Here is a 27,071-nt window from a genome sequence, read left to right on the forward strand (position 1 = left end):
TATATATATATACAGAGAATACCAAAACAATTCAAAAGACGCCTAATATTGTGGGTTCCGTCACACTTTAGAAGGGTTGAACTTGATGGACTTAGGTCTTTTTTCAACCTTATGTACTATGTAACTATGTAACACTTTATACTGGTTAGCTAGCTACTACGTCAAAGTATCGCAAGTTTGGCTAGTCTTATCTAATTTTTCATCTCTATATTGCTTAACAAGGAGCTAAATTATTGGGACTGCATTTTAATCCTAAAGAGACTTTCAAGCAATTAAAAGCTCTCTCTGGACATTAATGAGATACCCGTGTGGCAGGAGGGTCTGTTCAACCCAAAGGTTTGGTCAAAACCAGCAAATATTCATAGCACAAAAAATATGCACAACTTAAAAAGCATAAAAGGCATACAAATTCAGATTCCTGAGTTGCTGCAAGAATAATAATGACCAATAAGTACACAAAACAAAGCAATAATTCCGTAAACATGTTTAAATGTATTTCAATTGTATTTTCTGCTTACAGCGCAACACTTTAGATTGCTTCTATTTAAGCAAGTAAATATTTCACTATTTTCGAGTCAGTTAGCTAGCCAGCCAAAAAGCTTTGTAGAGTATTATGGTAATTGCAGTTCACATCAGCTAGTAAGCCAGACCCCCCCCCCCCCCGATTCAGTCTGAACCAAGGGGCTAGTTATAGTATAATGTATAATTATAAGATGGGTAGGGTATCCTCAACTTGGATGCCCCACAACTCCCTGTATGCTGAATCATCCCTTTTCTTTCTTGGGTGGGTAGTGGCATTCACAAGCTAAAGAACAGTATGACACAAAACCACACAACCTTAATTTGTATTACACCATTAATTATAAGCATTACATCATATCGCCGTGGCTGGGTCCATCCTCACAGCTGTTGTGTTTTGCTATCTGAGGCCTACACCAGACCCAAAAGAAAAAGAGCAGGAGTGCAGAAATTCTTCTCGGCCTGTGGCACGCGCACATATTGATTTCATTTTCCAAAAGATGGTCCAAGTAGTTTTTATACAATGTTTAATAAATTAAGAATTTTCCGACAGTAGGCTACCTTTCGAACATATTCTAACCACTGGGGTAATTAAAAACAGACAGGAAACATAATCCCTCTACCTGCAGATATCCCAACATTGTGCACACATGTCAAGCTCTGAGCAGAACACCAAGGGCTGTTGCGGTACATTAGAGTATTATTACAGTAACATCTTTAAAAGCTCATGCGAAATGACCTCATTTGTTTTTGGCAAGGCTCGCTATGGCTATCAAGCTTAAAGGCGAAACAAACATTCTTTTATCGTCTTTATGTAGCAAAGCACCATTTATGGAAAGTTATATCCTGCGTCGCTAGGTGCTTATCCTCTGACATTCAGCATGAAAGGAGCATTTGAACATTTCAGAAATGATCAAAAGAACATAAAACTTTCATATGAAAACTTAAAAGTTGATGAGGTTACTTGTTGGGCATTGTGACTCCATCCAGAATGTCACTATGATAAGATTTAGTTTTAGCTGGCAAACCATCCCTGTTTTATATCTCAGAAAATGACTATAAAAGTGCAGATTTGGCAACACATGAGTTGACTGTGATTGGCAGTAGGCTGCTGGTTAATATTCTAGGGCAGGGATTCTTAAGCACATTCCTGGTGATAATACATAGTAAATCTGTACACTCTAATAATGCAGCTGTCTGTTCTGCTTCATGCAAAAATTGATGGTCTAAAAAAGGGGGATCATGTCTGTTTTTTTCAGGAGTTTACTTCACCATCCCTCTCTTCCTTTAAGCCGAGCAATATTTCCCAGAGAAACATTGCATTTATTTATAGTGTGCCAGCTGATTTCCATGGAGCACTGACAACACTGGCGTGACTACAGGGGTCACAGCTGCGATGGGGCCTGTGCCTCTAGGGGTGTACTTTTGTGTGTGAGCATGGATGGATAATTGTGTGTGTGTGTGAGCATGCGTGTGTAGCTGTGTGTGTAAGCATGCATGTGTAGTTGTATGTGCAAGCATGGATGTGTAGGTGTGTGAGCATGTATGTGTAAGTGGGGTGAGATGGAGTGTGTGTTAGTGAGTATGATTGTTTATAATTTGTGAAAGTGTGTTTGCATATGTTGTATGTTTGAAGGGGAGGCAAGAGGCAAAGAAGGCACAGACAAGTTGTTTGAGGGCAATGATTGCACAGAGTAGCTGTTGAAGTTGGGGGCCCTGTGGTTTCTAGTTACCCCCCTGACTGACAATATACAATTTTGGCAAAAAATTTACACTTGTGTGGTACAGAAGAAGAAGAAGACGATCCTGTTCTTGCAAAATTATTATTATTATTATTGTTATATTTTATAAAGCACCAACAATTTACGCAGCACTTCTTACAATACATTAATTCAAAGGGTATGACAAAACTAGACAAACTAAGACAAACCAGTATGATAAGTAAAGAGGGCTCTGCTCGCAAGCTTACAGTCTAGACAATCGGTTCATGCCTCGGCTAGAAACGCTACAGCCTACAGCATCTTTATATATAAGTAGACGAAAAAAAACCCCATGAAGTAACAACCCACTAAGACAACTCTGCATATTGTGGACATAACTGTCAGTAATATGCATACTTGGAAACTTTCAGGGTTTGCCCCCGAGTCTCATGGTTTTTGCCTGGATCTCAGAGTCTCAGGGTGAAGGGGCAGATTCTCAGGGTCACACAGTCTGATGCTGACTACTTCCTATTCTACACTGATAAGACTCCCGATTTGGGGAGTCACTACATAGTCTCTTCACAATGGGCTATTAAAGGGTTAATATTTCAGAGCGTCTCATGGTCAGTTTATTTACAAAGTTCCAAGGTATGGTAAAATGTGTTGGATATGGGAGCAGTCAGATGGTTTGAATATTCATATAAAGGCTTTCTCTCAAAATAAAATACTTCGACAACGATAGATGTACCAAAAGAACTGATCATGATGGTCTCCTTGTGAAAGGTCACACTGAAGAAATCATGGTAAAGCTAGGATCTCAAATAAATCTAAAAATATACTGACATCTGGTTTAAGAAAAACAACCATTATGAAATACTTAAGCATGCTACAAAATGATAAGAAAAAAATGTGGGTTTTTTTAGATTTCAAAATTCTGTTCTAATACAGGACATGTCAAATCATTTGGTAATCCACAATAAACAGCACTCTTTATGTACAGCTAGGAAAACAACATCGAGTGTCTCTCAAGTGTTTCTTTTCATGGGGTAACCATGTCTCCCTCTGTCTGATTGAAAAATACTTTGTGTTACTAGACATTTTCTGTGTTTCCCCATATACATGTATGCATTCTCTTTTGGTGATTGAGTACACACTGGGCATGCTGTCTTCTAAATGTGCCTTATCACTAGACCACCTGGCTAGAATTGCCCCACGGCTTTAATGCTGTCAGTCCTCCCCAAGATGTATCAGAATTTACAGAGAATTGGATGTCTTTAAGCAAGCAGAGAACCTAAGCTTTCAACAATGGTGATGACTGTACACTGGGTGGCATGTCATCTTTCCTTTGACAAAATCAACCCCTAGGTCACTGTAAACTGTTAAACCCCCCAAATGTCTTTTTTTTAAACTTGTCGGTCACGCTATTTGGTTTACCTTTGTGTCATAAACTATGTTTGACAGCACCCAAGCGTAAAAAGAGTCTATGCGTAAACTCCAAAAAACCTTACCGATGTATTTTAAGAATTCTTAGAAAAACAAGATGCAGTAAGGTTAAATTTCAATTTCTCCAATACATACACCCACACAGGTAACAAAAGAATAAGTCTAAATCATAAGGAACTTCTGTTTTCCTTTACTTCACTAATTACATTGTTATATTTGCTTTTTATTAAAAAAAAATTTACGGTAAATCAACCATTAAAACACCTAATTAAGTCATTTGTTAATGCCACATGGATGCAGGACATACTAAAAAATGTCTGATGCAGAGCCCTCCCAGCTCCAAAATAATAACTTAACGCTGGATCTGCATACTCTTTATAATTCAAAAAGTCATTTCTTGGCAAAAATATGAATGTGACAAATATTTACATGATGCATTATTTTTAAAGTCCACCCAATGTATGCATGAGCCAGGTACACACACATATATATAAAAAAGTCATATTTTAAAGTGATTACATATTTCCCAGCACTTATCCAGAAACTTCTAGAAACTGCATTTTGGACAAAGATGTATGGGAAAGACATGTTTTTTTTGTTTTGTTTCTTACTTTTTTAAATAAATCCACACTATAAATGTCTTAGGTTCTTCTGTGGCTACTCACAATGGCTCCACCAAAAGGTACATGGAAACTTTCCCTGGGCTACATTCATGTAAATGAAATCGGTATATTATTATTACCCCGCCAGTAAAAATCTGTAAAACTAGTAGTAAAGTAGTACTAGTAGTATATTTTGTCACAAGTAAGACAAACTAGCCCTCTCAGTATAGTTCATGTAAATTAGAGAGAGTCCTACTAGTAGCAATGATGTCATAGTGGTGAAAAGGACTGATTTGGCCTCCTGGTGGTTTGAGGATCATCCCTGAACAGGCAAATCCATGGTTACTATGGCAATAATAGCAAGAAAATACACAAAAATAATAATTAAGCTTTTCAGCTATTCTTTTATTGACAGACACTGTGTAGTGTTAAGCACAAAACCATTAAATAACTATTGCACAAGACTTCTGTCACAATCTACCATGTTCATCTGCAGTTACAATACACAAAGGAATATGTAAACATCAATCATTTGAATCAGATAATGCTGACATAGAGCAGATCCAGTACGGAACTCCTGAGAATGTTATGGGTTCAGGAGTGTATAATATGAGAACAACAAGTGTAGACGTCATACTGGTACTGTATCATCAAAGCAGCTCTGTCTGTCTTTGTTTTTAACACAGTTGATTTGATTCATGTAGAATTTACTAGGACTGTTCAATAAAGCAGAGCAAGTGGAGGATGCAAGGAGGAGACTGTTTGAGGTTAACATTGTGATTCCCCGTATAGCAACCTTTACTTATGGCTTGATCAGCCAAATTCTAAGACAATGAGCAGTGTCTGGGCTACAGGATGTTTCCTTTTATTTGTGGTGTCAGGCATTAGTTCAATTTCAGGTCCTGTGACCTCAGATTTTGGAGCATTTTTCTAAATTAAATCTATAGGAATAAGCAAGGCGCTTATGCAGTTCATAATAGCTGGGGTGTATCTGGCTAGAGTCTGTTTATTTATGTATATATATATATATATATATATATATATATATATATATATATATACTGTACCTGTGTATATGGTATTTAGAAAAAGAATAAGGCAGGGCTTGACAAATTTGTTGTGAATCTAGGCGCCAGCTAAAAAAGTTCTGTTCATCAATAGCCCACTTACTAAACTCACAGCATTTGACCTGGAAGCACCCTGGACATTCAGGTCAGTGCTGGTTTGTTTTTTTTGATATTTTTTTTTTTAACTCTTTCAATGCTGATGTTCCATTAGAGCACAGCATTGACTGATATTTAGTCCCCACAAGCTTGTGGGGACAACTGTTAACCGCTGCAATGCCACGAATGTGTCATACACAATTGTGGCATTGAAGGGGTTAACGCTGCACTGTCGCTCTCATGGAGCGATCCGACAGCAGGAGACCGAAGAACCCTCTCCCCTGTCCCTGAAGCTGCTGGGACGCAATTGCTGGTCTATAGACCAGCCATTGCAGGGGGGGGTCTCTGATGACTGCTGTAGGCTTCCATGCCTACAGGAGTCATCAAAGGGCTTGTGGGGGCTCGTATTTGCTGTTGCTGGCCTGTCTGGGCTTCCAGGCAGACCACCAGCAGCAGAGCCCCGTACAAAACGGGAATTAACCCCTAAAATGCACGGCATTGAAGGGGTTAACGCTGCACTGTCGCTCTCATGGAGCGATCAGGCAGCAGGGGGGTGCTGTGTCAGGTCCCCACACTTGTGTGGGGACCCAATCAACACACAGCCCCCTTCCCTGAGGTTTTCCTGCAATTGCGGTTTCAGCCTACAGGATCACTCCGTGGGAGTGCTCACAGACTCGGGGGCGGGCTCTGAGTGGCTGTGCTGTCTGCCCAGACTCCTGGGCAGACAGCAGCAGCAGCACCCCCGCGATCACCACGATTGTGGCGACATTTTTTAGGGATTTAACAGGCTGCCAAACACCTAGGCTACAGGGCAAAATGCTCAGTCGCCATGGCGACCTGGCACCTGGGATTTGTCAAGCCCTGGAATAAGGTACTATATTTACAGAATTTTTACACATTTTTCATGTCTCTATACATTCAGAAGACTGGGATACATTCACACTCGGCAAACATTCTGAGCTTCTGAAAATAAAGACATCATGGGAGGAGAGAGGGGCAGATACACCCTTCCTAATTTAAAGGAAATGTTACCTTATTATGAACGTGAAACCATTAAAATACACATTGCCACATATTTTGGAATACTGCAGAATCTAGAGTAACTGGAGCAATCAACAACAAATGTGGACTTCTAAAAAATATAACCACGTTTAAATTGCTAACAATATGTACTTGTATAAATCCATTTAAATTTACCACTCCATTATTTTCGCAAAACCTTTCTTTTCATATTGTGTAGCAGTAGGCTGTGCAAACTTCACAATATGGAAAACAAGAGACTTTAGAACAAATTGGGACTAATATTTAAAGTTTATTGTGACCTACAAGCTAAACTCTTGGCTGATGGTCATCTCTGCTGCTACTAAATAGGAAATTGTTAGATAAGTTGTTGTATGCAATGCTTTGGCCTATGTCTATGTGTTAATTTATTGGGTGTGGTGGACTTGCTATGTTATTACGTAAAACATGAATGTATCAGAATTAAATATAAACAGAAATTATATTCCAAAGTATGAGGGATCTGCAATATTTGTTCTCACCACTTAAAATTGAAATATAGTCAATCTAACATTCTATCAAGTGTACAAAAAGAGGGGCTACAGAAAACAAAAATTGGCTTTTTAGACAGATCTTGCAAGATACAGGGTATGTAATATCCCTGTTTGTATTTTTTTTAAGTAGAAGATAAATAAAGCAACGGACATCTCCGTTATGTCCTTTTTTGAGGAACTGTCCCTCTCTGGGAATTAAATCTTCCCCCACCTGATGTCTCTCAACAGCTCAGAATGTATCGGTGTTCTGCAGTCTGAAAAGCCACAATAAGCCACAGAAAGAGCATAAGTTGAGTAAGAAATGTTAGAAAAACCATTCCTAGGTAAAAAAAAAATGCTTTGTATAATTCATGTAAACTTATTGCCTCATTTACTATTTTCAGGGAATGATTAATTGTCATGTGACACAAATGGAGGCACCGATTGGTTGTTGGCGCGAAAACGGGAAAGTGTCTTAAGGTAAGAAAAAATAATTAATGTCAAACCTTGTATATAAGATTAAATAATATGCAAGGGGGCTCAGTTTATATTTTGTCGAACTGGAACAGTCCCTTTAAACGCTGTTGATGTCAGGATATTTGTTTTATTTATATATCCATCAAAAGACTGTAATGGCAGAATTTATTTAAGAAGTGATTAATGGTTTGGGGCCTTCCAGTGTCTGTTAATCTGGACCGTGGAGAGGGGCTTCCTGTTTATACAGAGGCAGGATTGAGAGATGGAGCCATTCTGTAAGCCAACGGCATCAGCACTGATGGGAGACAGTATCCCTCTAGATATAATAAATATTTTCCTTGCGCTATACACTTCTTAGACCCAGAACAGTCACTGGCAGGTTTAAAAGACAATATTTCTATTTCCTACAAGAAGTGTTATATACAAACACTAGCAATCCTTGGCTTGTAAAATTTCTTTTTCAGATTCTAACCTTTTTTTCAGGTCAAGATTCAAAATTAGACATGATGCATTCAGCTTGGAAAGATAGAATATAATGTGGAAAGATAATAAGATGGCAAATCAAAACTGGCAAATAACCAGATGCTAAGATGCGTGATGACTCAGATCAACCGACCTCGATGGTATTTTCCAAAATAATGTATTTATAAACGGTATCAGTCCTATGGCAGACATTTCTAATATAATTTACCATGGAAACTTGAATAAAACATTCTGTACTATAAAGTACATAGATTATATGAGAATAGGCCTTCTTTTACATTTCTAATGTTTTATTTCTAAGTAGCAGAAAGTTGAGCAATTAAGTCAGTAGCATACAACCAGTCAGATAGCACAACTGGTTAATATACTATGAGCTGTGAAGGTCACGGGCTTTGTCCCTGACAGGAAAAACTCTGCCTTTCTTCTCTCCAAGGTTGACAGAATGAGTACCACTCATATAATTCAAGGCTGCCCACTAAGGACTCCTTGTCCCTACAATAAAAGCAAATTATAAAATATGTATATTAACTGAACCTTTTTGCTCTTTTTTTTATGATTAAAAAAAATGATTAAGGCTAAAGTCAAGACACTGCAGGGGAGGATCTCTAGAAAATTGTTTTCAGAAGAGGTGCCATTTAAGCAAATTAAGCATCTGCTTAGGGTCTCATTGGTCAAACGGCCACCATCAAAGGATGTTGTTAAAATTCGTTTTTATGTTCTTTTGTTTATTATTATCTATTTTTTTATATGGCCAATAATTTACATAGCACTTCTTACAATAGTGTCTGAACTTCAAACCCAAGGTTACTGTACATTTTTAGGTCCACTTTGTCCCCCAAGTCTGGCAATATCAGCTTGCTGGGCATTTACCTGATGTTCCAGGTAGCCTAGAGCATTAGGCTTTTACAAAAGGGAAAATGGGCACACTAGAGGGTCCAAAGGGTTTTTAATCTATGTTTCACTATCCTTGAATCAGCCAATCAGTGGCTGAAAAATGCTTGAAACCAATGGTGACAGGGGGTCTCATTGTGATTGTAGCAAGCAAGTCAAGAAAGCAAACACATCTCCTAAAACCCGGGGTATCAGGATAAGAGGCAAATGCACAGGGGGAGTTTCTGTAGAATTGCTTCATGCATGTGAGACAGGGAGAAAATTGTAATTTAAAAGGATACTCATTAAAATGCACATGATGGCTGTCTCTTTCAACATGATATACTTCATATGATTTCCAGGAAGTTTGTCTCTGATGACCGCTTGCACTTAATTCAATTCTCCATTAACAAGAGATAGCAAGTGATAAAACAGAAGCAAAGTCAAAGTCAATGTAAAAGGGATGTCTGCTGATATGTTGAGAAGAGACAGGTACAAGATGTTTGTAAGACAGCATTCCTTCCAAATGCCTTCCTTTAACCATCTCTCCCAGGCCTGGCAGACTATGGAGTCAGTGTTTGTAGTACAATCAGATAAACATACTAAGGAAGAAGATGTTAACACATTCTGTTCTCTCCCAGCACAGGCATACAGGGTCAGAAAAGAAACCTAAGGTACATGCTCATGTCGGCCTAATTTTAAGTTGCTTGCTGTCCTTTGTATGGTGTCACGCAGACAGAATCTAAAGCTTACTGCCATTTTCACATGGCCTGCTCGTGTTGTTCCCAGCTATGTGGAGGTGAAAGCCTTCAACGCAAGGGACATATTTTATGTCCCTTTTTGCGTGACATCTAGAATCTAGAACTGCTTTGGAAAGTTTGCACTTTTGGGAATTCCAAGCAGAAGCCACAACACTACTCCTATGCTAACATTCACAAGAACGCGCTTTTTATCATATATATTTCAAATATATAAAAAGTCACATGTAATAAACACCACAAACAGTAAACATTTCTTAATAACGTGCTCACAAACCTATGTACAAAGTAATGTTCAGATCTACTTTTAACCGTTTTTTAATGCATCCCTCTAGCATACATTTTTTTTTTCCATGAGGCTTTAAAGAAGTCACCTTCTCACTTTAAACTTGAGTTATTATCTTCTTAATAAGACTGCATATAAGAATTCAAAAATGTGTAATAACGCTCACAAACATCAGGACAAATAATAAAAACCAGCGCAGCATTTACTGTCTCCTATGGTGGGGTCATAAGTTTGCCCATATAAAAAAGAGGTACAGGTTTGTCAAACAGTGTAGTTTTTCTGGAGAAAGTAATGGATTATTTAACGCAAGGGAAATAATGGGGCAAAACGAGCATTTCTGTTTATTTCCTCCCCTGGTGTTATCTCCCCAGCCAATACATTTTCAAAGTTTACTAGCCCTTTAAATGCAGATCCTAAAAGTATGTGCCTTCCTATGGTCTGCAAAGATTGCAAATAATGCTTAGAATGGCAGATGGATATAACAACAAAACAGCCGAAATTGAGCACATTGGGAAAATGTTAATGGGAGAGATTAAAAGTTTTTCACATTTGCAAAGAATTTTTTTTTTTTATCTAATCAGAAATCAATGCTGGCTGTTGAGACACTTCTACACCGAAAAGCTAAACAACATACTACAGTAATATTGCTAGTTTATAATGGAATGCTGTTTAGGTGCCAAGCATTTGATAAACGTTCCAAACTAAATTTGGAATAATTTGAAAGAACTGGGGGAGCACTGTCACGCTAATAGGGGCAAAACCCAAGGGAAATACTATTTTTTTGAAGGATAAAAAAATTACATATTTTTTGGGCAAGCCTGATACACACAATTTCTTAGCATATTATATATTAATATGAGAAACTAATCTCAATATATTGGCCTGTGTTATGTGCATCACTGAATAAGTCTATTAGATGCTTAATGTTCTTCGACGACTGAAGTGGTGGTAGCCAGCAGGACTCCCACGATGAACATAGTGGAACCTTGTGTTGTCTCCTTCCTATCATCAAAGCATTAGCCTCCTTATCTAGCCCTCACCAAGCAAGTCAAAAAATATTTGTATTTTTTTCATTATGATGCTGAATGCACAGCAAGACGAGCATTTCTTTGAATAACATGCATAGAAAAAAGAAACAATCATTCTTTGAAAAACATGATGCTTTTGATCCATAACGTGTTATATTCTAAGAATTGAGGTGGGTTTGGAGTCAAAGAAGGACCGGCAAAATTCAGATGGGGGGACAAATACTCTAGTAATAAAGTAGCTCTAAACATATTTGCCAAAAAGCACTCAATATGTACTATATACACTTTTAGAGAAATGGTATGCCTGGCAGACCCAAAAAATAGACAGAGAAAGGGTGCAGCCCTCTCTAGCTCCCCAATACATGGAGTAAGGGGTGCAAATATATCTGGGACGGAAGCTAGAACAATCAAAATAAATCTTTTTTGGAGTAGGCCTTCAGCTGTCACTTGAATTGCCAACAATACAGCAAATGCATCTAGTATTGAAAACATTGTGCATATGTTATGTGTCTGTACGTATACATAGCATCTACTATTATCTCATGGTGACTTACGTTTAATGCGTTCTTGGCCGCTTCTGCTTCTGATCGGCTGTCAAAACTGACAAAACCCACAGGCTGCGAATCAAGAAAACATAACGTTATAATCCATTCAAAATAACAAAACATGAGGAGCGCTGGATGATATGGGTCTGCTGTTAAACAATGGCCTACAAATTAGGTAGACAGATGAGAACTATGGGCTGCTTGAACCTAACTAAACTCTGGTAGGAAACATATTTTTAACCTTAACGTTTAATTGAATTTTATTTCTAATTTTTCAATTACAGTATATTATTACATCAGGGCTGTTGTCATCACTCAGCCAGGCTGGGTTAAAAAGTACTGCTGCGACTCAAAGCGAACACGGATGGGAATAGGGAATCTAGGAAAGAGGTCAAAATGTTGACATGACTCACAGATCGGAAACTTGGCTCGAGCTAAAATCTAGAAAGTATTGATTCCGCTAGATCCCTAAATTAGAAATATGCTCCCTCCCCGGTGCATTCTGTTTTATGGTTGACACTGTTATCTGCACTGCTCTGATTCAAAGGCCTGGCAGTTTGTATAAAGGCATGGTTGTGCTGCATATGTTTTTTAGCTCAGTCTGAAAATGTGTTTTATCAAGTCCAGTATCTGTACTCATGGAGTGAAAAGAAAGAACATATGAACCGACTTTGCACGCCAACAATATGACAAGTAGATCTTTCAATACCCACAATTTATTTCTGCGAACTGACATCGGTATGATGGCCATGAGCACACAGGCAAGGACACAATCACAAGAGCGGCTTGCGTTTTTTTTTCTATGGCTTTCCAGTCCAGACATTGAGACAGACTGTGATTTCTCTGTACACAGACATCGTTAGTTTGCTTAGACACATATTTTCCTGACGCTTAATAAAAAGATATACAACGTCTACAAAGGCTATTCTAAGAATCAGGACTAGTTTATTAACTCATGTTCCAGGTAACACTACTCATAATTAATTTTATAATAAATGCACTTTAATGAACCGCATATACGGTATGTTGCCTGGTGAGAGCCAGTAAGCATCTGCTAAATCGGTAAAAGAACAATTTTTGTGGCCTATTTAGGGTCACTTAAGAGCGTTGTGCGTGAAACATGTCAGATGTGACCTGTTTGTGATCATCTTAATAACAAAGTTGATTGGTGTTACAAAATACCTGCTGCTTGTCCCAGTTTTGCAGGCAGTGAGGATCATAGGAGGGTTAGGGTGATCCACTGATCTCCCCTGACTGGCCCAGGGAGCTGTATATATGAATGGAGGTCTGTGCTGTTGCAGCAAAGGCCTTGATTGCAGCTCTCATGTAAAGCTAACAAAGACATCTTTCCTATAGGTAATATATATAGGTCTGTAACCTTTGGAAATCTGTCCCTTTTCACCTTCATTCAATTTTTTATTTTTTGTGAACCACTCCATGGACAAACTCAAAACTTTCACAACAATTTAAATTCTTTTCTTACACGCATGATCAAAAAGTCAAATTCTAAGTGCGGTACACATATTGCCAGCTTTGGAATTAAGCCTTTTTTCGTTTATCACTGCGGGGGGGGGGGATTGGAATTCTGTCTTACAAGGAAGGTCTATCCCTTATTGACAGACATATGGAATGACGTGATCTATACAAAGTTAAGCAAGATTTTTAAGTCCTAACATCTGGGAAGGGGTCTCCACATGCTTTTAATTTGTTTCATCATGCTATTTACAAACAAAAATGTGAAAAAAAAATTACACTGGTCAATAGATAATTTTTAACGTCATAGTCTAGTGGTTTAACTTCTTAAAGTGCACCTGAAAAACGAAAAGGGGGTAACATTTTACTGCATTGATGAAAAGTGACTTAAAAGTTTAAATTCCCCCATTATCTCTATGCCAGAAATAAGCAACATCCCCTGTGTAGAATAATACCACGCATACGTAGGGGTCTATTCACTGAAGGCAAAGTTGGCAGGACGTTTGTGGTTTCAACTCTTTCACTTTACTATTCATTATTAAAGGCCAATGCCTTTGAGTGAAAAACAAATTGCATTGGTTTAACTGTACATTAGACACGCCCTCTCAGCATTTTAATAATTTTATCTAAAATGTAAATATTACTTTTTTTTCTAATTAAGTTGTTGTTGTTTTTTCATTTCTACTGAGTGGGATATGATTTGTTTGGAAACCTTTGACCCTCCCAAATTAAGAGACATGTTTCCCCCTTTAATTGGCATGAGCATGGGTACATTATTTCTTGCATATTTTTCAACCAATGAGCGAGTAGCGAAAACCCTACTACAATGACTACAATACAAGTAAATGACAAGTGGTCTTACCTGCTTTGATGTGAGTTTTATTAGAGAACCCTCATAGCCCTAAAATGAAAAAATAAGAACATTACATCAAGCTTTGGGCATGTCATTATGGGGAAATCTATTTTAATCATAGAAAAGAAGTGAGTGAATAATCTAAATGATGTAAGTAATAAAATAATAATTAAAATGTTCAATGATATAAATAATGCATCATCAAAACAAATCTCTGAAAATAAATGTAAAAAATGTATTAGATACTACTAATTACTTCTAGTACCCCTTTAAGTCTTGTGTACCCATCATCTTTTTAGGAAAGTTCACATGACCATGCCACATGGCTTTCAGACTCAACTTAAAATTGATAAATTCCTCTTTTAGATTGGAAGCTCACAAGTGGGGCCCTCTTAAGCCCACCACTCTTGCCAGGAACTCTCTATGATAGCGCATAAGGCTAAATGGCAAATTCACAGGCAGGGTTCTCAACTCCTGTTGTATCTGTATTCGCATATTTGTTGTGTATTTGTCAACCACCCCATAGTTAAATTGTACAGCGTTGACGAATTTGTTAGCATAAAGAATAAGAGTAATTATATTGTTTAAAGGTAACATACAGTAGCAGAGCACACACAGCTAAAAGGGGAACGCAGCTGCTGTGTTCCAAGAATACCAAATTAAATATGGTTATTCTCCCTGTTCAACAGCTGTGTTGGAAACACCAGATGTGCACAGAGACTGCTGAGCGTTTCTGTGACCTCAGAGCTGGCAAAGCGACATCCCAACAGCCTACAAGCGCATGAGTGTATGGTGAACATGGAAGACGACTGTCATATGTGGTAGTCTATAAACCCTTCAATATCTTAAGCTGTGAGCGTTCAGGACACAAAATAATTTACACAGCTGTATTGCTCACATTCCATATATCTTTTTTAATTCTTACAATTATCATGTCAAGTGTAAAGAATATGTTAAACATTTGTTTGTTAACCCCTTAAGGATTCAGAATGTTCACTATGTCTATCTCCAACAGTAATTTTCATCTTTCTCATTTAGAGTACCCACTCGAACATTACATATATCACTTAGCACATAAATCCCCCCAAAAATTAAAAGTCAGTTTTACGCTTATGAAATACTACAAAAAACTAGAGCGAATACTCAACAGAACCCCATTTGTTGCTGAGCATCCAAAGAACAGACAATAACCCCTATAATACAGATGAATCACAGAACGAAAAAGGCTGTCCATAATAATGATTAATAAAACATAACTTTTATTAGTAATGTCTAAGGCTACAATATGTTAGATTTTAATGTAGGGTGTTATACTATGATAGCCTTAGATATCACTAATAAAAGTTCTATTAATCATAAGACTTGTGCATTCGGATTTTGTCTTCTTTCTTGGTCGGTTCCCTGTGGTGTGAGTCGTGACTACACCCCTTCGTGGAAGTACTCCAAGAGACCAGAATAATGCAGACGGATTCGCAGAGAAAGAGAGGTGCAGAAACGCTTAATCAAAACGAATTAAGTTTTCCCAATTCCTCCAGTTGGGCGACAGGATGTGCGCAGAAGTTCCTCCATTTTGCGCATCCGTCTGTATAACGCAGCAGATAATGAGAAGTGGACCAAGAAAAAAACAGAAGAATCAAAGAACAAGAAGAGGCAAGACAAGAAGAAGAAAAAGCTGTGTAAAAGGAGATGGGGACATGAAAGAGGTTGGTGGAGAAGGTAGAGCATGTGAGAGAGACAGTGTATGCCATCTGAATTTCGTCGGGACCAAAAGGGCAGGAAATAAATAGTTTTTGGTCCATGTGCAAAAGTCTATTAGTCATGACTAGTGGGTGTCTTCTACATTTTGTGATTCATCAATGCAACCCCTTCCTTCTAAAAAAAAAGTTTGTAAAACCTCAATATGCCTTTAATTGTATGTATGTATCATTTCCATTTACAAGCAAATGTTAGAAAGCGCTCATTTTTTAAATTAAGTATATGAAATCTAGAGAGGTCATACTACCACTTTTATGCAGCCACTGACCTCATACAATTTGACAAATAATAAAACTTTTTACAGGTGCAACAGCGGCAAAGTAGAAGATATTTATCTTTAAATATTTATTTTTTTCAATAATAACGGGAAGTCAGCAGTATTGGTCCCCGCTGCCATTTCACATTGCAAGTACATTCTTCATACACAGTTAAGCGAAAGCTTTTTATGAGCATACTCATACTCAGGAATTAGTTTTTTGTTGAAGGCAAATTTGCTTTCATTAAATTTATGTGCTGTGATTTTCAGAATCAAATAAAGGTTGAACTTGAACTTCTGTTCTGTTTTTGATTCTCAAAATATGTGAAAATATGTTTACAGAGTTGAAAAAAGCACAAAAAAGCTTAACTTTTGAAACCATAAGACAGAATTCCAAATCCAGAAATGTGAACTATTTGACACTACGTAAAGAGTTACGAAATCCTTAACATCTTCTTAAGCAATAAAAAAAATGATTTATTTACATTTTCATTTGCCAGGCACTCTTGATTTTATTTTAATGAGAAATACAATACCTTAAATGGCCTGAATAATAAATAGAGTTCCCGAGGTTTGATATCTAAAGGCAATCCGCTGACAAAAAGCGTCCTCACCTAAGGAAGAAAATTTGAATACAAGTTAGATACCAGAAAGACTAAATTATGTGAAATATTTATTACAATTGATCAATGAGTAGATGACATGAAAAAGTGGCACAAACATACCCTGGGTGAGGGAACATGTAAAAGAAAAGTGATTCTGCTGCACCCTTCCATTTCATTGGTTGCTATGGTGAGAAAACCACTTTTCAAACTTTGACTCAGGATCACTTTATGCACACACCCTATTTAATTGATTCAAACAGCAAGTCAATAATTCCCCCATCATTAAGTGTTATTTTTTAATAGGCTGTATGTCAAATAAGCATGTAAACCTTCCCACACCCTTTTAGTCAGCATGCACTGGCCGCATCTGAGGTATATTTTCATCCAGGAAAACCTCAGTGTTGGTAATGTATTTTGCAAAAAAAGTAGTAAAACTTACATATTAAATATTTTACTATTCCTAACTACTCTCCTTTTTGCCTACCCTACCATCACAAAAAAAGGTGAGCAATAACTTAAATAGGGAGGAATACATTTGTTCCTGATGCAAAGACCTTCAGTCCTCGGTCTTATCTAAGATTCAGGATAGCATTATGTTTAATCCCATGCATGTTTAAATTCCCTCACTGTATTAGCCTCTACCACTTCTGATGAGAGACTTTTCCATTTATCTAACACCATCTTGGTAAAGTAAAACTTCATTACATCTAAACCTCTGACCTTCTAGTTTTAGACTATGGGCTCTTGTTCCAACATTCCCTTCCTTTGAAATAAACTTCCCTCCCATACTTTGTTAAATCCCTTTAAGTATTTAAATGTCTCACATCTCCCTTCTCTCCTCCAAGCTATACATAGTAGGATCCCTTAGTCATTCCTGATCATTTTTATTCTGCGAGCCATTAACTTTTTTAGTAGCCATCCTCTGAATTCTCTCCAATGTGTCAATAACCTTCTGGAGACCTCCAGATGGCCTACTTGGGGTCTCCAGAACTGTACACCATACTTTAGGTGAGGTCTGACCAGATATCGGTAGTGGCAGAACTGCAGCTCTCTTTCTGCTACTAATGCCTCTCGCCATACAACCCATCACCCCGCTTGCTTACCTTATCAAAAATCTATCTTGCTTACTTAAGGTACACAGAAGTATATTTTAATTTTAGTGTACTGAACTGAAGTCTAGGACCTAAAATGTATCTTCTTTAGATGGAATCATCTTTCTGAGAGGTAGTAGAACAACCTCCAAACAGTAGAGGTTTTTAAACATTTATGGTATAGGTATATGGCTATCCTGAAGCTAAGATGAGACCAAGGTCTAATTAAGGTTTGAGCCGCTACATCAAGAAAAAAAAGGGCAGACAAGATGGGCTAAATGGTTCTTATCTGCCGTCAAATTTTATATTTCTATCCGGAGAGATGATGAGAAGCATTTACTGAGGCAATGGACACTGTTATTCCAGTCATATTTCATAACAGAACAAATATGATTTTTTGGGCCAAGCTATAAGTCGTGAAAAATGTATTTAAGCAAGCATACGGCCCGTGTGCAACCAGTTAAGCAATGATGAGTACATACCCTGAAACAAACTGCATCAATAGAATCATTTCAGCAAAAAAACCCTATTCCTCAGACTACAAAATGATGTTCCATTTAGATAAATGTATTACTAAGCCAAATTGTGTATTGATCTTGAAAGTTGCATTTTTTTTATATACGAGACACAAAAATAAGTTGAAAACTTGATTTTATCAAACATCATAAATGCCTTTTCCAGTAATATAATTTCTTGGAGCTCGTGCTGAGGTCATATACAGTTTCCCTTTATTTTTACTACTAGAAAAATAATTGAATGACTTTACTGGATCAGGTGCATGCTTATCTTTTACACCCCCCCCCCCCCAAAACTAACAAGACTCTTGAGTAATGAATGGCATTTTTAAGAATACAAAACACAAGTTATTTGAGGGGAGGTTGCTAAGTCTTTAAACCCTTCGATGTAATGATTAACTTTTTTATGGCAGCTACTCCTAATTTTAAGATCAAAGAGAAAGAATTGGGAGCATATGGGTAGTCAGGAGAGAATTTGGCAAGCAAACAATTGGTTAGTGATTTGGCATAAAAGAAACCATTTGCTTCTTAACCCTTTTGACTCACTTAAACATAACATAAGCCCACCTGATTTATTTGCAGCTTGTTTGTTAGAGAGTTAAATGGCTTTTCACCTTACTTGAAGATTTATAATTAATAATAATATGAACCAAATGGATCATGTATAAAAAAATGACTTGCTATTGCACATCCACATAACATGTCATGGCACCCACACAACTTGACATGGAACCCAAAAGACCTGCCGTTTCCATAAACACTTTAGGCACCTGTCCATGCTCAACAGGTTATGTGCCATCAAGGGTCAGGCCCAGGCCATGAAAGACTCTTTTTTACAAAACATCTTATGTTAATATTAATCAATTCCTAGGTCAGCTCTCTTGCGTTAAACACACACACACTATATATATATATATATATATATATATATATATATATATATATATAGTTTTAAAGAACATTATAGCATTGCAGTATTCTGAGCTGTACTGGGGATTGAAATCAGCCCTGGCACTTTAAGGCCAGGGGCCAATTAAATGATGAAAGGCCCCCTGCTGAATACACAAAGCTACATGCTACACTTACGTTCATCCAGTTTTGCACCAAAACAAAGAATTGATTTGGCAAGATCAGTTTAAAACAGAATCTAAAACAAAATCAAATAATAATACAGCCTGTCACTACCTCAAACCAAAAAACACAGAAATATGAGGAAATTAATCTAGATTCTATGAACGGTAATTACCAATCATGTCCCACTAAATCCATAAAAAAACTTGTAACGTAAGTCTTACAAAAAATAAAGGAAACCATGTAGATATTAGAAATATCAATGTATGAATGACATAAACTTTTCTTTGTAGAACTGGGCCTGTTCTTTGTGCCATGAGAAGATAGTCTGCTGTTTAACCATACAAAACAATAGGTAATGTGTTTTGCGTGCTCATAAGTAGCACCGAAGGAAACCCTTTTCTGACTTTTTTGACCACTGCGAACGTCTGTCACTACCATGGACTGAGCAGCCATTTTATTGATGCCTCGACGGCGCAAAATCTCATCAGTACTGTAGAAGCCTACAAATATCGTATGAGGAAACGCTTGTGTTTGTGAGATCTAAGGCATATGGTTCAGACAAGTCCTAAAACACTGTTGGATATAGACCAGTAAACTGTCTTAAAGAGTAAAGTCAGCCCATTGCTTTTTGATGGTTTTTTGGAAACCAGAATTGACATGTCAGTCACAATGTAAAAATACCATTAGTATCAGTAGGGTCCATGCTCTTCAATGATTCTTCGGGGGGGGGGGGCGGTATTGTCTTTCATATTGTATTAAAAAATACAGCACTGCATAAATATTATTTTATTATTCTAATATATATATATATATATATTCTCCTTTAACATTCCAGTTCCTCCATTGATGGAACAAGTAAAGTCAGAGCATAGAACATGACATTCATTAGAATCTTTGCTTATCTATAAGTGTGTGGTGTCTGAAAGCAATTCTGGTTACAAGCGGGCACTGCTAACGGCTTCCAGCTATTAGCCTGTGCCAGACCCCATGCTGTTTCAGTAAATGTCCTGCAGAAGTATTACCCTAGTTTACACAGTGATTAAGGAAATTATTTTTCAATTATATCGGATGCATCTGTTTTGCATGCTATACTATGTGTTGATGTTTTAAAAATATTAACAGTTTCACGTTATTGGGTATTATATATATTATAGGTCACAGTTTTTCAAGAAATACTATTCAAGTTTCCGGTGCATGTCAGCACTTAAATAAGTAATAAACATGTTAAATATGTAAGTAAACCAAGTAAGCAAAAGCCAATGTCTTTGATTACTTGGCCATCATTATGCTCCAGCATACTTCCCAAAGTGATTTTTGAGGGACAGGCCTGATTTTCAGTCCCTATTCTGGGTAGATACCCTACTGTCCAGCTTTCACCAGTTGGGGAGATCCTTTAAATCTGATTATGTTTTGGGATACATACTAAAACCAAGATACTGTTTATTTATTATATAAGGCAAAAAAGCTCTGCTGATTCTCATCTACATAAATACTTTCTTTGACAGCTTTATTTCACAGGACATAATAAAGCCAATTCCTTTATGGAAATATTCAGCACTTCTAAGGAATCATATTCCAAGCATTTCAACACATGGATTGCAAAATCTTTGTGAAAGAAAGCATAGACCATGGATATTTCTGGTAAAAGGTCATATAAATGTAAAACAACTGTGAAGCTTTAGAAATAGGATACTATGGGACAAAATTACAATATTAAAGGGAATCTCCAGCCATCATATGCAGTTTAATGCATGATAGGTGTGTGGTCCCTTAACATTTTTGTGTACTCCGTTTTGCAAATGAAGAATCCCTCAAAAGCAGAAAGCCCATTTCCTCACCAACAGCTAAATGCCCTGCAGGCGAGGCATTCGGCTGAATGCATCTCTGTGCACATGGTCTACTCTATCTCTAGCGCTGGCTCTAGTGGACACTGCATTAAGTCTTCCCATTGAGTTATGGAAGAACTTTCCTACCACTGATTGACAGCCCTAAGCATCCAACAGTGGCAAGACCTGTCAATCATGGAGGAAGAAAGAAGATTTTGCAGAACATTCTGTGTCAGGTTAGTGCATTATTTTTATTTTTTCACGTTGGAAGAATACATATTAAAGTTCTCAGAGTACTTTAGTATGCATTCTTCTTTAGTAGTGGCATCAGGTACATTAGACTGTCCCTTTAAGGTGAAAATATATTAAAAAGGGAACTCCTGCCTTTTTGCAATGTTGGCAGAGTTACAAGTAGTTTGGAAGTTTAAAGGCTGCAATGCACAGTGTTATTAGTTTAAGCAGAAGGAAAACTTAAGTTGTGCATGGATGTCCTCAGTTCTGGGTTCTCTCTATGTGAACAGCCTCTATCTGTTGCACATGTCGTCTTTTCTAGCAAGACATCAGACTTCATGGAGCAGAACCAGCCAGCACTGACATCAGATGTCCCATAAGTAAAGTTTTGTCAACAATAAAGCCACAATTCGCTTCTTTTTTGACAGTAAGCGGCTTGGTTTGGGAAGTACTTGCGTGAAACATATGTTTTAGTGTTCACCTATATACCATTTAACATCTATCAATGATGGTTTTAGTAGACATACTTTGTCATAACTAGAGCAACTGGAGTAATCTGGAACAAGAAACAGTGACATTACTTCTTATAGCAGTTACTTGAAAATTAGAACTTTGTCTCGGTATAGCACCGGTTCGCCCTACATCTAATCTGTGACACTTTTGTGAATTATTTTAAGCCATACACAATGTATTTATGCTGTATTTTATGATGTTTTAACTGTTTTATGCACCACATGTTTTACATTATAGTAGATGACAGGCAATTATATTACAGCTATGTTTACTCCATTAAATCATATACAGTATATATCAATAATGAACAGGCCTAGGAAACAGTGACATAAACTAGCCTAGGCCGACAGGTCTGAGGGAAGTGCTTCTGAGGGGGAACATTGGGATATGATGTCCCAGGGCTTAGCAGAGAAGATGGCAGACATAGAGGTAAGCTGTGTCAGGCGGCTGGAATGAAGTGCTTAACCTCGTTTGAGCAGGGCCCTCCTCACCTGTTGTCTCTGTAAATCAATTTGTTATGTTACATACTACTTGTTATGTCCTGTCTACCCATTGTACGTACAGTGGTACGGAATTTGATGGCGCTATATAAAACAATAAATAATAATAATAATTAGGATCAAGTGTCTCAGTGGCAGGCACATTCTCAGCATAGAGCTCTGGAAACAAATATTGGACGCGCCCATGGATGATGATGGAAGCCAAAGTTAAGTTGAATTTGCCACTGGAATTCTCAAAAAATGAGGCGTACCTTCTTAGCAATACTACCCTTTCTGTAGCCATCCGACTGACATCTGAGGCCAGTTGCTAACAATTGCTCCTGCAGTGTAGAGCACTCGTCTTAGCTTACAGACAGTACAGGATTTAGTCAAGATCACGTCTACCAATCTAGGTAAAATGTAGAAAGCTTCTGGTAGCGAGCTACAATCCTCAAATAATGTCAGCTTAAGTGAAAGCTGTCCCCAGTTGCTGGTAGTAAGACAGTGTACGAGTTTCAGTGTGAAATAAGCCAGAAGTCATTCATGCCTAGGAAACATGCCGTTTGTAGTGTCTGAATGCTGTTTGCTAGAATAAGGTAAATCACAGGCTGATGATCATCTAATCAGTCCAATATGGAACTGAGGCCATAGCCCTAAACTTGATTGCAATGGAAGGAGGATAGAATAAACCTACCTTATAATTACAACATTGGGTAAAGGTGGGATTGGTATAGTTACAGATTACCTGGATCTCATATCCATTGTATTACTTACTGGCAAAAGTCTCAAGTAAAACAGACTATTATCAATTCCACCAATTGGGGCAAATACCAACAAAGTTATCAAAGGAACAACCAAAATACAAAAATGTAAGTAAGCTTGTTTCCAAGTTACACTTTCGGAAAAGAGATCTGGCTTCTGTTCTATGGTTGCCTTGGTTATTGCTTAATAATGCGAACCCTTCATTTTAATCATGTTTTAGTTGGTGTAGTTCGTTGAACTGATTGAGGTAGAGATTATGTTTGCGCCCCTATACAGCAATTAAATGCTGTCAGCAGATTGCAATAAATTACCAAAGACTGCAGTAGTATGACCACAGGAAACTGAATTCCTGCAGATCTTGAGAGGCTGTTTTTACTTTGTAAATACCGTACAAAGCCATGTTTTTCTTTCTTCATAATGAGGACAAAGTATTTACAGTATTCCATGAGATTGTTCTAAAAATCCAAAAAATACTTTAAACAAGACTCCTACAAACCTTACCCAGAGAGCAACAGATTGCTCTGATGTTGATTAAAAATGTCAATAATTTCCGAATTTCCTGTTCAAAGAGTGTTACAGCACCACCAATTACCATTATTTTCTTGTATATGCTATGAATTATAGAGAATTAAATCACATGTGTAATAAATGTACTGTAGGAACATAATCCTTTATTAGAATATTCTGTACTGGAAAGGGTTCTTTTGTTCATCAACAGTGATCTTTCTTTTAAGAGGATACAACCCAAAGGTGATACTTTGTTTTGGTGGGCAAAATCTTTTCCAAACACAAAAACATATGAGCTGAAAATACATCTCGAGTTGCGTTCAGGCTGAAATTACGTTACTGGTTAGAAACCCGCATCATGTTTGAATTAAAAAAAGGTGTCATTGCTAAGTGGCACCAAACAGTGAAACTATTTTGTTGTAGTGGTAACTGCAGTGGAGCCTCATCTGTTACTTATAGGAAACAGGAAGGATAAAGGGACCAAAAAACGCTCTTCTGCCCAGAGTTTAGAGTTATTAATCCAACATCACGGTAAACTACCAAGCTCTGTACATGTAACAATGGGGATTTTATATAATCAACTAATTGGATTATTTCATTGGTTCCTATGGTGATAAAGTAACTTTTCAAACTTTGTGCCCCCCTTATTTATTTGTGTGCGTGTGTACTGGTAGTAAGCACAGAATTGAGCAAACAGGTGGTTCACTCCTGAATAGTGATTTTACTAGAAACGACTAAATTCAAAAAGTATGTCCACAATCACCAGCTGCAAGAAAGATACACTGGAGAAACAAAACCACACAAAATACGGAGCGCACAGTGAACAAACATAAATAATAAATCAACAATTAGTGCCAGTTTTTACATCATCGGTAATAGTCAATAGTAACGTAAATTAGATAAAAAAACGAGTACACAACCTAAAAACAGACTCCTGGTGCAGGCAGCAGTGTTCAGAATCATAATATATGAATATTGGTGTTACATTCACATGTTAAGCTCATAAAAAATAGGAGCAAGGATGTATAGCCCAGGGGAGGCACTGCCACCCCGGATTAATCTTCCTTTTTAAATAATGTTCTGTATGATCCAACCGTACTGGTATCAAAGAGACTCAAATCCAAAAGTCAGATAGGGAGATCCACCTAAACATCCCATCGTGGATGCACAAGGAAATCTGCTTGAAGCCACAGCGAAGTGGTTAGATTATCAATGTTTTCGGTTGTCTAGTTTGTTCTAGGATGGTTTTATGCTCCACGCTAACACTAAAAAAGTACTTATTTGACCAAGCCATTTTAATAATGCATATACACGCTTATTCTGGCACAAAGGCTTTATCCGACATTGGTGCGGTACTGTGAAAAGGCACAGTTCTTAATATATGAAAACCTCATAGGTTGAAGATGTATAGTTTTTTCTATTTGAAACAGTTGGCACATTTTCTGGTTCAAATAATTCCTTAGTAGTTTGTTTCATTCTTAATTGCTGTGTTTCTTGTGTAGAATTTTGTGTAGACCACTCATGTAAACAATTCGACAATTTATTTATTTCACCTGCTGGAAAGAATACTGCGATAAGCCTTATATGTAAATCTAAAATTTACAAAGTGTATATGTTAACATCTCAGTTCCAAGGCCTCTGCACAAGTTGTGATATGTTTGGTTTCCATGGATCCTTGTCTTTCAGCAACTAGGAATAGTAACGTATTACTGATCTATGGATTTATAGTCTGTTTTTTCTGGCTTAGACTTTCTGACAGAAAAAATACTGGCAAGGTTTGAAGAAACAAACTGCGAAACTTCAAAGATGTCAAAAGTAAATATATCATCACAGGGTTATGATGCAGTAATAATAACAGTTATGAGTCCCAGTTCACATTTCTATTTAGCAGCACAGCTTAAGGAACACAAAGGTTTAGTAGTAAAAAATACTCTTCTCTGATGAGGTGGTTTAAACCAGGATTTTGTCCAAAAATATAAACAGGATTAAATACGTGGCATTAACAACCAAAATGTTGTTATGGAATATACACTTTCACCATAGTCTTGTAACTTGTCCTTATTGTATAGTTTACTATATCACACATACCAAAGAGTAATTCAAGATAACATGCACACTCAAACTAAGGTTAAGTAGTTGAAAATATTTATTTATCCTACCAATGTTTTAGCTATACAAGCCTTTCGTCAGGGCAAAATGAAGTTGTATAGGCAATTATACATGTTATACCCCATAATTACTAGATTCAGATTAAAAATACATTTTTAAAATATATGTTTAAAAATAATCAAAATTTTTGTTTATATAATGTTATCAGGCAGCTGCATACCAGCCATTTGTATGTGTTCTAGCTCTGTTATCCTAGCCCAACCTCCTAGACAAGCACCCTGACTCCTTATCATAAGACTCAGTATTAATCACCCAGCTTGACACTATGACTAATGAAACTCTATGGAGGAGCAGACTTCATTAGCATTGCCATAAAGAATCAACTCAGTGTGGTCGTTGGACAGGGAAAGTCCCCCAAAATATCACATGACTGACAACAATGGCAGCCTCTAGGTCTGCAGATAAAGGACGTTTATGGGAACAAAATGAGATAAAATATAACCTACAATACTCTATACAGCACTGGACAAAATATTTTTTCTTCCTCTTGTAAGGACTGGGCAACTATTTGTAGGATTTAGGGACATGACATATTTTAAGAACCTGCTTATATTTTTGTTACAAGCCAAGAAACAATGTATCTATAGAGATAAATCTATGGCGGTACAAAAAACGCTAAACTCTATGAACCGCGGCTACTCAGGTCTTGGGATTTGTTCTGTCCTGTATAAAAAAAACGTGAAGACAGCAACAAACATTAGCTCTAGCTTATGTAGAACAGATGTCGCAGAAGAGCATGCAAATCCATTACTAAAACGAATTACATTTTTTTTTAAATAAATCGGAGTGTTAAAAATAGAAGGGGAATTATCTCACATACTTGACGCTTTTCAAGTTCCAAAATATACTCCATCAAAAGGTTAGGGTGCATAGGAAATGACACGCTTATTCAGGGAGACAGATGTAGCTGTCATGAATCCATTAATCAGTAATTTGGAGGCTGCCATTGTTGTCAGTATCCACATTGAGTTTATTCTGTAAGCCCTATTTGTCCAGTAAATATATTACACTTGTATAGGTGAATCTAATGGGCCTCTGTTGGGTATCTGCCTAATCTGTTTATATCTGTTTATATGGTCTACTGTGCTGATCATCACATATGCTCCCAGGGATATGATGTTATGGGTGCATAATAATATTGAATTTGTTTCAAATACTAACATTTACCCCATAACACTAAGAAAAAAGGTAAAGAATAATCTTCTTTTTAAATGATATATATATATATATATATATATATTTAACTTTCTTTGTGTCTTTCCTTTCAATATACCGTATTTGCTCGATTATAAGACGACCCTGATTATAAGATGACCCCCCAAAATCTAAATATTAATTTAGGAAAAAAACAAAAAGCCTGAATATAAGACTACCCTATAGGAAAAAAAGTTTTACTAGTAAATATTAATTCATGTAAACAATATTTTCATATTTAATAAAAGCTATGATTGAGAAAAATATTTTTTTTATTTCCTTTTATTTGCCAACCTGCCCCCCCCAGTTATGCACATCTGCCCCCAGGGTTGCCACTCTGCCCCCAGAAATGCCTTATACCC

At 37.1% G+C, this 27,071-nt stretch overlaps 1 protein-coding gene across 1 annotated transcript in view; it reads right to left on the reverse strand.

Annotated features, from left to right (window-relative positions):
- The window catches only part of LOC149284313 (RNA-binding protein with multiple splicing-like), a 69,319-nt gene that overhangs the window by 19,748 nt on the left and 22,500 nt on the right, over positions 1-27,071 (reverse strand). Inside the window, exons 2-4 of the mRNA XM_089496893.1 lie at positions 16,280-16,357; positions 13,742-13,780; positions 11,416-11,478 (exon numbers count right to left, since the gene is read on the reverse strand). Of these exons, the coding sequence (XP_089353019.1) occupies positions 11,416-11,478; positions 13,742-13,780; positions 16,280-16,357 (180 nt within the window). The remainder of the gene's footprint in view (positions 1-11,415; positions 11,479-13,741; positions 13,781-16,279; positions 16,358-27,071) is intronic.

The sequence above is a fragment of the Sceloporus occidentalis genome, unplaced genomic scaffold (assembly GCF_023333645.1).
Source record: "Sceloporus occidentalis isolate IW3139 unplaced genomic scaffold, rSceOcc1.0.p SCAF_95, whole genome shotgun sequence".
Classification (NCBI taxonomy): domain Eukaryota; kingdom Metazoa; phylum Chordata; class Lepidosauria; order Squamata; family Phrynosomatidae; genus Sceloporus; species Sceloporus occidentalis.